Source organism: Mastigoproctus giganteus, chromosome 2 (assembly GCF_048544385.1).
Source record: "Mastigoproctus giganteus isolate SK-2022 chromosome 2, ASM4854438v1, whole genome shotgun sequence".
NCBI lineage: Eukaryota > Metazoa > Arthropoda > Arachnida > Uropygi > Thelyphonidae > Mastigoproctus > Mastigoproctus giganteus.
In genome coordinates this window covers 115,569,174-115,584,728 of record NC_143576.1, presented here as the reverse complement: position 1 = coordinate 115,584,728, position 15,555 = coordinate 115,569,174, and the positions used below count along the sequence as shown (strand labels likewise).

Below are 15,555 nucleotides of genomic sequence, written 5' to 3'. Positions count from 1 at the left end.
GTTATTAATAAAACATGTATTTATTCAAAAAATTAATATTGTGTTGGCCCACCTTTAGCCTCAAGTAATGACTTCTTAAGTGTGTTATTGTGGAAGCCCCACTGATTTATGGTATGCCACTCCTTTAACACTTTTGTTGTGGGCTTTTCTGACAACCTTTTTTTGATCTGGGATGGGAAACCACAGGATTGAGTCAATCTGGATTGAAAAGGATAGAAACATTTTTGGGCTTTCTTCTCACTATGATTGAATTAATCAGCCTCTGGTGAAGGTTCCTTGACTAAATATCAGATTATTCTTCTGTAAAATTGGACAAAAAAGTTCTAAAAGTAAGAGTGATTTTTTTCCCTTAAAGTGAATTAAAACCTGAAACTGCATATTTGCATTCAGGAAGCAGTGAACATGTTAAAAGCATTTGTGAGCTCCATTAACAGATTCTTTATTTCCATTGACACAGTCAGTGGAACTTTCAGAAGTCTAAATTTACAACCATAAATCGTAAATAGGGATAATTTATTCCAAAGAAATGAAAAAAAAAAAAAAAAAAAGGAAAGAAAAACTGAGAGACAAATTTCTTCCACTACATTTTTGAAACGTTGAATGTAATTTTTTTTTATTGTATTTCCATGAATAATTGTAAATGAATTATACTCTTATATGTTTCTATTAGTAGTGTTTAGATAATTAGCTGTGTTTCATTCATCAAATAATTCCCATTTGTATCAATAGAGCATGTTGCACATGAAGTAAGTGCATGCATAGGTAATTATTTGACGAGTTCTCTGCTGTATGGTCTCTAGTACTAAGGACAGGGAAAATGTAGTGATATGGAGAATGAGCAAACAGGTGACTATGGGAAAATAATTAGCTAAAATGGGTGTTTTTAAAATTGGCTTTTTAGTAAGAGTTTACCTTTAGAAGAGGTTCATAGAAATGCTGTTTTATAGCTCTTCTTCAATCTGCATTTGTTTAATGAAAAGTTTTTTTTTTGAATAAAATGAAAAAAAAAATCAAAAGTTTATTCTGTAAGAGTTTACAGTTCTCACATTTGGAAAGTGGAATATTTTTTTTAAGAGAAGTGAAGACAAGTATATAAATTAGCATGGCTTTAGGAGATAATTTAACTTAACTCCTAACAGCTTGGTTTTAAACCAGGTGGTTAGGAGGTAAGTTCTGTTGTCTGAAGTCATGCTAATTTATATAATTGCCATAATCGTTTGTAACTTAAAGCAGTGCTGCTAAACACCCTATTATTAGGGAGGAGGTGTAGAAGACTAAGCCAGTAGATCAAGAAAGGAAGTTACTTGCATTATAATAAAGTTTATACAGGTGATCTCAACAGTTTTCTCATCAAGTTCAAGGAATTCTGAGTTAGGAAACTTTTTATTGATTAAAGCAAACTCAGATTACAACTTCGATTTGTTGTTATATTAAAGGGAAAGTGTAATTCTCTTGTTTAAAGGGAAACCTTTGAATTAAAAATAATGCAAGTGGACCACTTTCCTTAAAAAAAAAAAAAAAAAAGATTTAAGGTAACAAAAGGGACTTAAACTGCGAAAGTTCTGAAAGAAAAATATCTTTAAATGTATACCAATACCAGAAATAATAATTTTGCAAGTTGAAATAATGCTTATCAGTTAGAATACAAGTTAGCAATAGAACTGGATTATTGTAGCCATTTTAGAGAAATTCCTTAGTGATGTTTGATTAGGCTAGATCAGGGTTGGGCAACCTCCAGGCCGTGGGCCGGAGTTGGCCTGCAAACGCGCATAATCCAGCCTGCGGTCGTTCTCAAAATATATACACACATATATTTTTGAATTAGTGGAATTTCTGACATAAATTTTGAAAATATTCTGTGCATTGCTATGACAAATGTCAATCCAGATATCAATTCACCGATAAAAATAGACAGTATCAAATATTATAAAAATAAAATATTACAATTTTTGTTACTGGAATTGTTTTGTTTCTGTAATTGTATTTTTGTAATTTTACCTTGCATTTGTATTTTGTTTTTCATATTAATAAAATTAATTATATGTACATGTATGTATAAATATTACAATAAATAACGTAAAACTGTTTATGACAATTTTTTCATTATACACCATTTTGATAATCCTAAAAATTGTGGAAATCTAAAAAAAAAAGAAAATTTGGCCTGCGTTGTACATTACAGACATTTTATTTGGCCCACCATTCATAAAGGTTGCCCACCCCTGGACTAGATGAATGTTAATACTGTACTGTGAAAATCGAGAAAGTTTTGTTTTGTAATATGTTTATTTACTTGAAATTTCAGAAATATAAAATTTTAATGTTTTTATTGCAGATATCTTGTGTGTTATTTGGGATCTTGTTTTATATGTGCAATCAACTACTGACAGAAACATAAGGAATCAGCCTGTTGTTTAACTAGAGAAATCCCACACTAAGTGCAGACTTTGTCCTTAAATTTTAGAAATACTTTCTACTGCAGTCAGCTATGAAGTTCTCTGAGCATTGCAGACAGGCTGCCAGGACAGCTTATAGAGTTTTGTCAGTGATATATAGGAACTCTGCTAATAGGGATAAGGAGGTGATTATCCCATTGTATAAGGCAATGGTTAGGATTTATCTTGAGTACAGTGGTGCCTCGCAATTCGACTATAATCCATCGCCGAATTAGGGTCGAATTGCGGGTCAATATTTTCCATATAAGTTTATGGAAAATTGATTAATTCGTTGTCGGCGAGAAATACACAGTATTATTGACTTTACTATATTCTACCATATAACAAACAAAATACATGAGTATATACATTTCATTGAGCCTTAGATGTTGGAAGGATGTTTTATTTATCTTGTTCTGCCCTTTCTCTTTTCCTCTTGGCTTGAATGGGGATGAGGAATTGATCAAGGGTGGACTGTCTTTCCCTCTTTTTCAAGATAGCCTTGAAGTGATGCATAGTAGTGTTGTTAAACAAGTCTGTCATTCTAGTTACAACAGCAGTGTTTGGGTGCCATTTTAAACAAGCAGACTGCACCTTCTCCCAATGGAATAAAATTTCTTTAATGGCAGCTGTTGGCATCGGCCCTTTTTCCCTGTCTTCTTCTTCAAGTGAAATTTCCTTTTCTCTCTCTTTTGCTTCCTGTTCGCTGAGTGTTTTGAGTTCTTCCCCGATTGGTTTGTCATCGTGATCCTCCACAAGCTCTTCCACATCAGCCTCATCAACTTCTCCTATGTTGAGGTTCTCCGCCGTCGAAATGATTTCTCGCACGACCGCAGTTGCTTCTGATTCTTCAGCGGCTTGGACTGCATTGTTGTCATCCCGAAAAAAGGAAGGAATGAGTTTCTTCCATGATGCACGAAGGGTCCACTGTGTCACTCTCTCCCAGGCAGTTTTAATAAAGGAAATGGTGTAAAGAATATTGAACTCAGTCTTCCAGAACTCCTTCAGTGTCTTATCAGAAGAATGAGTGGCGTCAAAAAGCTGTGAAAACAAAGCCTTGGTGTAAAGTTTTTTTAAAACAGGCAATTACTTCTTGATCCATGGGTTGGATCAGTGATGTGGTGTTTGGAAGCAAAAACTGGACTTTGATGAAATCAAAGTCAATTTCAAGAATGTTTGCCAAGTCTTGGGGGTGAGCACTAGCATTGTCAAGAATCAGCAGTGCTTTCAGAGGTAAATTGTTGTCAATGAGGAATTTTTTTACGCTCGGGGCAAACTCCTCAAAAATCCAATCTTTGAAGGCTTTCTGGTCTATCCAGGCTTTTGCATTGGATCTCCACATCACTGGCAGTTTGGACTTGATTTTCTTCCCAAAGCAGCGAGGATTTTTAGAGTGGTAAACGAGAAGTGGCTTTACTTTAAAGTCTCCGCTTGCATTTGCTGCCAATAACAAGGTAAGCCTATCTTTCATAGGCTTATGTTCTTCTTACATCACACAAGAAGAAGTGATGCTCCCAAGACATAGGCTTATGTCTTGGGAGCATCACTTCTTCTTGTGTGATGTATGTTCGACTTGGTAAGCACTTCCAAAATAACCCAGTTTCATCCATGTTAAAAATTTTCTGTGGCAAATAGCCTTCCTTCATGATTAAATCTTCAAATTTTTTCACAAACTCTTCTGCAGCCTTTTTATCTGCACTAGCTGCTTCCCCACTGATACCTGTTCTACCTTTGAATCTGTGAAACCACCCACGACTTGCCTTGAATTCATCAGTTTGATCTGAGATACGTCCTGGAATTTTCTTCTGCAATTCTTCAAAAATTAACCTAGCTTTCTCACAGATCATTGCCTGAATTACTGGATCTCCTTTCATCTGTCTTTCTCTAATCCATGTAAGAAGCAGCTTTTCCATTTCTTCATTGATTAAAGATCTGTTTCTGTCAGAAATTTTCATTGCTCCAGCCCTAGCACCTATATTTTTTTCATTGCCCTAGCACCTATAATCTTGTCTCTTTGTTGCCAAAAAGTTGCCATGGTTGACCTAGGGACGCCATACTCTTGAGCTATATCTGTAATTGTTCTACCTTTCTGCACTTTTTCTATAATTTCTTTCTTCTTTTCTGTGCTTAACCCAGTGTGTTTCTTTCCTGAATTATTCCACTGTTCACTTCTCTTTGGACCCATTATCAAATTTCACTCAAAAAATAAATAAATGCCAAAGCACAAAATTTTTTACTTTATGAGGAATGCAGAATTATAAATTAGCACAAACAACTAGAGCAAACGTGAACTCAGACTACGATTATTAACGAGATAATGTTGCCTAATAACTGAGGAAGAACTGACGGCATACCTGTAGCTATCTTTGAGGGCAGCTAACGTAGCTGAACGATTGAGGGATCTATTCCCGCTTTATCTATCATTGGTTAAATGTTACTCTCGCTTTTTAATACCATTGGTTAGAATGTATGAAGCAGCCGTCACTATTTAGTGCTATTTAGTAACGTTAAACGCAGTTACGTAGTCCAGCAAAGAATTCTATTGTGCAATATCATGTAGTGTTTTTGCTGGCCCGCGAAATCCGACTGTCGAATAGCGGTACTTCGAATTGCGAGGCACCACCTGTATTGCATACAGGTCTGGAGGCCTTATTTTAGGAAGAATGTCGATCTATTGGAACAGGTGCAGAGAATGGCAATGAGATTTGGGAATGAAAGTGTGATTTAATCAAGAAAGGCTTCAGTTCTGAAAATTGCTCATATAGAGACTAGGCACCTGCTAGGTGATCCGATTGAGGTGCTTAAGGCTTTAAATGGATTGAGCAAACTCATTCTGTGGGAACTGGGGTTTTTGTTTTATCTTATTTATTTAATTATTTAACTATATAAATATATACCCCTGTACTTTGGAACCCAATTAGGTAGTTGTTATAATTTTTCAAAGGAGAACAACTGGTACCTCACTTCTCCAAAGTCTACAAGTTATCTGACTGCTCAACTATTTTATTTTTAAACTTTTCTTGTATCAGAAGATTCCAGATTGAGGTTTTCTTTAATTTTCCCCAACCAGGATAATTCCCAATGTATTTTTCTTAGGGCTATGTGAACTTCTCGAATAAAGAGACATATTCGGTATTGTAACTATAACAGAGATTTATTTTCAATATCAATATCAAAATTTACACATAATATTACAGCATTCTAAGTGAAATGTACAAATATATTTACTGCTTTCCTTCTCAAAACGTGTATGTAAATTGCTACTTCAAGTAAAGAAAATATAGCTCCTGTACCGAATATCTCTTCGATTCTTCAACACACACACATATATAAGTAAGTTAATATACATAACCTTTGTTACTTTGCTGACCTTCTCAGGCTAAACTACCAACATTAATATTCCCTTTATACATTCTTTTAGACCTGAGCATACAATCCTTGCATACTCTGTCTCTCCTCAAACCATGAACAATACATTTGCATAATGTAAGAGTTAATTAAACATGTACATACATATTTACTTAACCTTAACCATATCAATATTAAACTAGAACATAAATCTTAAACTTTATCTAAGATTCCTTTCTGTAAATAAAGAATTTCAACCCTTCGTTTTCACACAATGCTTTTGAGTCATAGAAAGATAACACATTCTCTTTCATCACTCTTTCCTTCTAATTAACTCAGTTCCTCCACTTAAAATTTTTTTTTTATTTATTTTAGTTAGTTATTTCTATAATGCTACCTAACTCACTGCTATCTCTAGATGCTTGTTTGTTTGTTTGTTATTTGGAGCATTAGCAACTAAGGCCATATTGCTCCGGGATATGCAGTGGTCATTCGCTGACCTTTCCGCATCCTCCGTATTTGGTGGTGACGGGCTCGAACCCCGGTCTAATCAAGAAGCGTGTGCTACGCACTGCTGCTCCTTCCCACCTGGCTGCGGAGGCGCCTCTCTCTCTAGATGCAGTTAAGTCCACCAGTCCTATTCATACTTTAGTTTCTAACAGTCAATACTAGGGGACTTACTTTCTCTGCCTTTCTCTTTCCTCCAGTTGGAAATCCTTTGCTTTTGGTCTTTCCTACACTTCTATGTGGCTGCCTTCCTGGATCTTGCTTACTAGTTTAGGCTTACATCTCTGGAGTTGCTCCTGTATCCTTTGTTTAGGGAAGTTGGGTAAGCTATGAACTGCATTCTTTACTGGTTCTCTCAATAAAACAAGGCTCCTGTATCTGGAACATTCCTCTGGCTATCCATTTAGACTTTTTTTTTCACTTTCTAGCAACTAGCATTGTTTCTCTGCACTTGCACCTCTCATAACATTTTCTTTATTTCTTAACATTTTCCATCACTTTTACTTCTAATTACCCACTGAACTGCCCTGAAGCCCTTTTCTCATTCCCTACCAAAACCTATACCCTCACTTCCATTCTCCCTCTGAATTTCTCGGTCTCTTCCTCTCCCCACGTTTCTCCTTTTTGTTCTACCTCTCCCTCCTTTTTCTTGACCAGCCATTTTCATTTTCTCTTTCTGCATCTGTTTTCTTATTCGCTCTCGGGTTTCAGTCTTATTCCGTAACATGTCATGTACGGACAAGCCACAATTCTCTAGAAGTATAAGCATCAGTATGGAGATGCTTCCCTCTTGCAACTTTCCCTTCCGCATTCAGCAGAACCAGCCACCTTTCTGTTTTCAACCACATCGCAGGATCGGTCACTTTGTACCTACCCAAAGCTTAAGGTATCTGCCATTACCAGAGTCACGGCTCATTTTCTCCACTGAAGTACAGACAATTTTTCGGCAGAGTTTTCTTTCCGTGGCCAATTCTAAACTATCCATCCTTTCATCTTCACTGTACCATGATTTATTCTAAGTCACACACTTACAGTTTTAATTCAGGGATGGTGCTTTTTTTTTTTTTTCGTTCCCAACTTATTCTTTCAGCCATTACCTTAGTGCATAACCACTGCAATTTTAAGTAAACAGACCAGTTTTCCACTGACACTTCAGTCATTCTGTTTTTGCTTGTACCGGATCCCATTGACCGCACTAATCCGTGCTCTACTTCAGACGAACACCTGTGGAAATGTTATGCACAAGCCTTTAGCCTAACCCTATCTATTTAAAATAATTAATTCCAAAGACAAAAACTTATCATTTTTTATAGACTTGTAAGATAGGTATCTTACAGTTCCATTCAAATACCCCCCCCCCCTCCTTTTTGGCTCATACTTTATAAGCTTGCTTCTTGCATTATTTGCCACTACTAATACTAATACTGACAGCTTCAGGTGGGGGATAATAATGAACCTGTGAATAGATTTTGTTCTTGTTTTCAATGTGCAACTTAACAGTCCATGCTTGTACTTTGTTTTATCATATCAAATGTTATGTAAACTGACCCAAGGGTGGAGTCTACAACTCTGGCAAGAAACATGTATTGGATAAAATTCTTATTTGTTTATCTTAGTTTGACCACAGATAAAGGGGACTGAAATCAGCATCTTGGCTTTGCCCTAATATGCATTTCAATTCATCTGAAAGGTGTTTTAGTTGAAATTGGAGCACTGTGTTGGCCATTGTTGATGTTATAATGCTGTTCTCTTCAAACCATCTTTACACACTTCATTCATGCTTCAAACAAAGCCTCTTTCATAGTCCTTGCCTTGTGACATGGAATGCTGGAGTATTGTCCTGTTGGAAAGTGTAAGAGCCATTTCCATAATATTACAACAATGTGGGATACACAGAGTATTGTCCAGAACATAAATGTTAAATCTAAGGTATTCGTTGAGTGGCATGCTATATAGGTAAATTGTGTTGTTTGTGAACTTTGTGAACTATCTGTTCTCTGTTGTATTGTACCATTAGTAAACTTTAAAATCAGACTTAAGATACCTACTCAAGAGTCAGTAGTAAATATCAGACATAACAAGGGATCGAAAACTGAAATTTTTGTACTCTACTGTGACATAGGCCCTCTCAGAGAAGTGGCTGCTTATAGCTGTCTTTCTTTTGCTTTTAGACTTTTGGGATATTATAGATTTGTTACTTAGCAATTGTTTGCAGAAGTTTTGATCCCATGAGATGTTGGAGGAATTCTTCAAGGTGTTTTTAAGACCTGTAGTTAGCTGCTCTCAAGTGGAGGGAATAGAGTTCTTTTTTCTGAGTTATTCCATTTTTTTAAAATTATGCACATCATTTGAGATCTGTTGAACTGTAAGAACTGGTGCATTATGACCAAAGTAGAGTAGTTGATACACTGTCTACTCTTCTTAACAACTGCAACAGCCTTCTTCTTTTAATCATTCTATTATTAGTCTAGTAACTTATCTTTAGCAGAGCATTACTCCAGTTTATATGAGGGAGGAATGTATTTATATATTAATGTGGGACTGTATCAAAAACCTTACTGAAGTCTAAGTAAGTTATTCCATAGTTAGGACATCAGAAATCTGTGGCAAATAACTTTTGTGTACTCGTGAGCATTTTTTTAACTTCATTCACAAATCTATTTATTTTACTTATTCACTTAACTCTGAATCTGAGTTATATTATCTTTGAAGCATATACACTTTAATCAGATCCCCACTCCACAACATCTAGATGCCTAGTTTCTAGTTATTGCAGTACTTTTGAAGTCTTTCCTTGTGGGTGATTCCTTTCACCTCTTACTAGTTTGGTTGACCCTTGGATCTTTCAAGAAGTATGATGTCTTTTCAGATCTTCCAGACCTTACCACAGTAATCTAAGTATGCTTTCACCATTGATTGATTCATTGATTCTTCTAATGGAATTATGACCTCCTCCTTGCAAAAATCCAATAAGGCTTTATTTTTATGTGTGCCTATTCTGATATGCATTTTGCATAATAATATTGTTTTGAAACAGATTAAGAATTTTATTATTGGTAAATATATATATTAATTTATTTGATTTTTTTTTGTTAAATTCATTTTATTTCAGAACTAAAGTGAAACAGAGAAAAGAAGCATTGTTTTCCAAAGAGACCTTTGAGAATCTTCCTCTTCATCCATTTCTGGTATGAACTAGAAAATTTTAATTGAAAGATTATAAACTTGTACAATTTGTAGAAATATTGAAATGGTGCCCTTTGTGCAAACTTCAATTTACACGAAAGGCATAGTTTCAATATTCATTTCAATTGTATCATTTCTGTATGTAACTAAAATGTGCTAACATTTTAGCTATGTACAGAAATGATGCTAATGCACTAACTTGTGCATTTAAAAGGTTATATTAAACTCAGGCAAAAAAAGCATTTGTTTTTAGCAAGTAATTGCATTATGCCTGGAGAGTGAATGATTAATGGAAAGATTGCAAAAACAAGTTTTAATAATCAACCATTTGTGGACGAGTTTCTGGACAACATGTAGGCTATCTGGAAACGAGTTCAAGGAAGAAACTTGGAAATTTTATGAGTTGGAAAATTACATTCATAAATTTACCATAAAGACAAATATGGTTATATCTCCAAGAAAAAGGAATGCAAAATATACCACAAAACTAAATGCAGCAAATTAATACTACAATTAGGGTTATACTTTGCAAGGTGCAATTCTATTACCTGAGTACAGTCGGTCCTCATATAACACGTGTTTACATTACACGAATTTGATCATACACGATTTATAAATAGGGGAACGTTATCTTATATAACACGAACCGAATTCGCTTATGCACGATTCGCCTTTGTGTTTACAAGAAATGGCAGTCGAACGCGGAATCACCCCAACCGAACGCAACACGATAGGAATGAAGAAGATTCTGAAAATGTATTTATGTGTTTTATATCAGTGAAGGGGAAACACATTTCACCATAATAACGTAAAAACTAAAAAAATTCCAGCTATCGGTATAATCGCAAATGCAATTAGATCAAGTTTACTACCAGTTTATAAGAGATTCCACTAGCAAAACTGGAAATTGTTTTTATTGTTTTATGGTAGTAACCCCCAGAAATGTGCTTTAGTAAAATGTTGGGTGTTAATAGTGTATCTCGGCCTTTACGGTGTTGTTTATTCAGTTGCTATACGCGCGCAGCTTTGTTTATGTGTATTAAGCGTGCCTCCTCGTTTTGTAATTGCGCTATATTCCCTAAAAATTAGTAAAATACTTAAAAGGTGTGAAAAGGAAGCATCCTGGCGAAGACACTGCAGATTCAGAGAGAGAGAGAGAGAGAGAGAGAAAAAAAAGCAATATTGATAAACAGAGGCGGACTGGGTCAAAAATTCTTACCCTTGAAAATTTATAGTGGCCTCATACTACGGTTTATGGCCAAAATCACACCGGCCTCCGGCCCACCGGGGTTTCTCGGGTAAGGCTTATGGCCAGTCCGCCTCTGTCGATAGAGAAAAAAATATGAAATTGTGAAACGCTTTGAGCGAAATGAAAGACCATGTGATATTGCACGTGCTACAGACCTAAATGAGGCAACGCCCAGAATTACAAAGAATGCGGAGAAAATAAAAACAACTTTCATAGCGGGAACAACTCAAAGTGTAATAATTATAATCCATTAGATTAAGACACAAGAATTGGAAGAGATGGAACAGCTCTCATCTGTTTGGATAGAAAATCAAACAAAAAACAAGTTTGCTTACGATAGAAGCAAAAGCATTAGCAATATTTTATTACGTAATAAAATACTTACGTATTTTATTCGTAAAAAATACTTTTTTAGTATTAAAAATACTAAAAATACTTTATTATAATATAATAAATAATAAAAAAATATTTATTATATTATAATAAAAAAATATATTATATTTTTTATTACGTATTTTAATCGTTATAAAATACGTAAGTACTTTATAACGATTAAAATTACCCGATTATTTATTGTGTTTGGTAATGTTTTGGTTCCAAATGTGTGTTCAATCTTGGGTGGTCGGCACTAACCCCACTTTTCCCATAGGGCCTGTTGTTTATATTGCACGAGGGTTTCTAGGAACACAACTATCGTGCTATACGAGGACAGACTGTATCAAGGTGCTCTGCTCTAATATTCAAAATAAAATCATAAAAATAAAAAATAAACAAAGCAATACTTGCACTCAGCAGTGCAAACTCGTTACCCAACAAACTATGAGTGCCACTTCTATGATAAATGAAATTAAATAAAGACAAAGAACTCCCGAGTACCACTTTTCAGGGGACATTCAGCACTTGCTCTAAAAAGTATCAAAATTCAGCCATTGACCACTGTTTTGTTAAATGTCAATAGATTAGCTATGTGCAAAATAATGTATAGGATCTGAGTATAGAATAAAAGTAACAAATGATTCTATACAATTCAAAGCAGAATGAAAGTAACAAACTGAACTCAGAATAGTAAGAAATGCCATGGCCATTGCTACAATTGATTTTTTTTGTTTGATTTGTTTTGATTATCGTGAAAATAATGATTTGTCTTCATTAAATTTAATAAAGAAAGAACTTGCAAGCATTCTTCTTTAGAGTAACATCTTCAATCATCATTAACTGAAATATCGTCCAATGGGGAATGAAAGAAAATGCAACATTTCTTCCTCAGAAGAAACATTATTTGTGAGTTGCTTGTTCGATCATAATTTGATCGGTGGGGTAATTGGGAATTTGAGCATTTGCACTGTTGATTTTGAGTTGAATTTGAGCATTTGCACTGTTGAGCATTTGCACTTTTTATTTTGATTACATTTTGGTGACTTGGTACTCAAGCAGCAGCAGTTCATTCATATTTGCATTTTAACCATGGAATTTGTTATTATTTTGAGTTTCATTTGTTTGTTACTCTCATTATGTTTAGATTGTATAGGGAAATAGATGCAGAGTATAACTCTAATTGTATCATTAGTTTGCTGCATTGGTTTTGTAGTATATTTAGTGTTCTTTCTACAATAACCTTGGGTCCATTGCATTTTCTTTTTGTTTCCCACACCCTTCTTTGATTTGTCTGTTTTTTCTGTTCTGTTCTTTCATCTTTAGAGTGAATGTGCTCATGGCCACCTTTTTTTCTTTATTGTGTGCTAATTTATTCTGTCATTTGATTTGCTTTAATGACTTTATTATATCTGAGTTATTTATTTATGTTAATGCTGTTGGTGTTCCCTACCTCCATTTGGTTTAGACCTGTTGATTTTCCAGGTAGTCATTCATTTGTTACTATTTTGAGTTTAGTTTGTTTGTTACTTTCATTTTGTATGGGGACAGCAATTGATATTTGGTTAAACAGCACTCATGACTGAAGCATGATCCTTTTCAGAGTGCACATGCACTAATGCTCCCCTGAAAAAAGTGGTATTGGTGAGTTCTTTACCTTTATTTAATTTCATTTATCACAAAAGTGGCACTGAGTTTGGTGGGTGTGAAGGGTTCTTTTCTTGGGTGTGGAGTTGTGCATTTGCACTGCTGAGTGCAAGTATTGCTTTGTTTCTTTCTCGTGTTTTATGATTTTATTTTAGTTTTATTATTAGGGTATCTTTGGTACACAGGTAGCAGAATTGCACCTTGCCAAGTATAACTATAATTGTAGCATTAATTTATGGCATTAGCATATTAGTAGAGCCATATGATGCAAGAAAGCAAGCTTATATAGCAACAGCAAAAAAAAAAAAAGCTTCCTGTTTCACCCATCCATTCACTCCACAAGTTTGTCTAGGTTAGCCTTGAATTTATTTAAGTTGTCAACTTCCACAACGACAGATGGAAGTTTGTTCCAGCAATCAACCATCTGCTGGCTAAAGGTGAATTTCCACACATCTGTTCAACAACTGTCTTTCCTCAATTTGAATTTATGCCCTCCTCAGGAGGCGCCTCCGTAGCCAGGTGGGAAGGAGCAGTAGTGCATAGCACCCACTTCTTGATTAGACCGGGGTTCGAGCCCGTCACCACCAAATACGGAAGATGCGGAAAGGTCAGGGAATGACCACCACATATTCCCGAGCAATATAGCCTTAGTTGCTAATGCTACTAAATAACAACAGCCCGCCTCAGGTGTGGAATCTGAGTAAGAGGAAGACTCCCATCAGCGTTGAGCTTGCTCAAACCATTCAAGGCCTTACACACCTCAATCAGATCACCTTGCAGGTGTCTCATCTCCAGACTGTAATTTGCAGAACTTAAGCCTTTCTTGGTAACAGCAACCCTTTGTTCCACTTACTAATCTCATTGCCCTTCTCTATTCATTCTAGCAGCTCTACATCTTTCTTAAAATGAGGCCTCTAGACCTGTAGTAGTAGTTTGTAAATGCTATTAATTATTTATTTTTTCCTGTTTTGAATTTACACCTTAACATTAGAGAGAGAGAGATTATTAAAATTAAAATCAGAATTTCATAAAAAAATTTGAAAAAAAATTCATAAAAAAATTAAAATAATAAAATAAATAAAAATCTCATTACTTTTTTCTTGATGCCATAATATTCTCTACTTTTATTTTCCTATTACTTGACTGAATTTGATCAAATTTTGGTTCTAAATTTGAGAAAATGTTTGAAATTTTGACATGCTGATTTTCGAAATGATTGTATGTGTAAAAACAGCTACTATTAATTGTAACACAGTTAATAGATGGCAGCATAGCCCTGTAGAGTTTCATAACATTTCAATATGGTATCAACAATATATATATATATATATATATATATATATAAAGCATCCATAAAATTACTGAGTTTAGGTTGTAAAGATGTAAAATTATAGTTAAAGTGTAATATATAGAACACCCAATTAATGCCATCAAACGATCGAACATTACATCGGACGTTATGTATATACTAAATAGATACGTTATAGTGTAAAGTTAATATCTTTAAAGTTTGAAAATCCATATAGCCATAGTCCTGCCATATCTCCAGTATACATGAAAACCAAAATATAAATCATATTAAGTAAATTAATAAAATAATAAAATAATAAGCCCAACACAGGAAAATTATTTTGCAAGGAACTTTGTCGAGGGCTAAACCCTTACAAAATAACCAACCCATGCTAGACTGAGCCATCGGTTTCTGTTATCATCTGCCTGTATACTAAAGCCAAAATAATATAATAGTGGAAATGTGGAATAATTTAGTATAACATTAACGTAAGATTTGAGACAAATGTAAGTCTAGAATGCCAAAACAACAAGTGTCGTACCGTAATACATAACAACAATTTATAAATGATACAGGCTGGATGATATTTAGCCCGACCGATCGCTACCACATTATAAGCACAACTGAGTAATTATTAAAATTTTTGCTGAACACAATTTAGCATAAAATTTTGCAGAAAATAGCTAATAAAGCTAACCGAAGGAGAACGGAAAAATGTATAGTAGAGCAATAGTACCTCACTCCCCCTCGAATTACTCTAATAGTTCGCGAGGTATGAAAAATAAGGCAAGAGGAAAGCTAAAAGCAAAAAGAAAGAAAAGGTCAATTTATCGATAGTACATCGGATATTAACCGGGAGCGTAACTTCCCGACCCTAAAAGTAGGGATCCTGGTTAGGTAGTAAAGGCCTGTAAAAATATATCAATCGAATAAAAAGAAAAAGAAGAAAAAGAAAAAGGAAAAAACGGAATGGCTAATTCCTAATAAAGTTTACTTTAAGTAGGACATAAATAATGTCAGATAAAGTCAAATTGTCAGTAATGCTAAGAGAACGAAAGACGGAACCTGTCAGATAAGGTCGAATTGTCAGTAATGCTTAGAGAACAAAAGAGGGGACATGGTAAAAACCCCGTAAGGAATCTACCAAGCATACTTTACCGTAGCCCAAGGCGGGAAAAACAAAACGCCTGCAGCAACCTCACTAGACTTATATAACTACAAAGCGTCATGCGCCACCTAAGATTTGTCAAGAATTAGCCGGTGTTTTTTGGATGAACAAAAGCATAATAGCGCCCTCTATAATAGAGAAAACAAAACCAATAATACTCAGATGTAGAAGAGAAATCCTAGTATAATATAGAATTCATTCCTACTGTAAAGAACCCATATAGGTACCACTTTTCTAAGGCGTAAGCTATATATAGCGAGTTCAAAACAGCAGTCCCTAGTATGTACATGTATATACAAAGGCTAATTAGTACACCACTCGCTATATCTATACCCTATATTAAAAAACAATA

General features: G+C 34.8%; 1 protein-coding gene across 1 annotated transcript in view; it reads left to right on the top strand.

The window, feature by feature from the left end:
- LOC150089508 (ATP-dependent DNA helicase DDX31) overlaps window positions 1–15,555 on the top strand; it is a 147,615-nt gene that overhangs the window by 15,253 nt on the left and 116,807 nt on the right. The window contains exon 3 of the mRNA XM_090389525.1: window positions 9,403–9,478. Coding sequence (XP_090245651.1) covers window positions 9,403–9,478 — 76 coding nt within the window. The remainder of the gene's footprint in view (window positions 1–9,402; window positions 9,479–15,555) is intronic.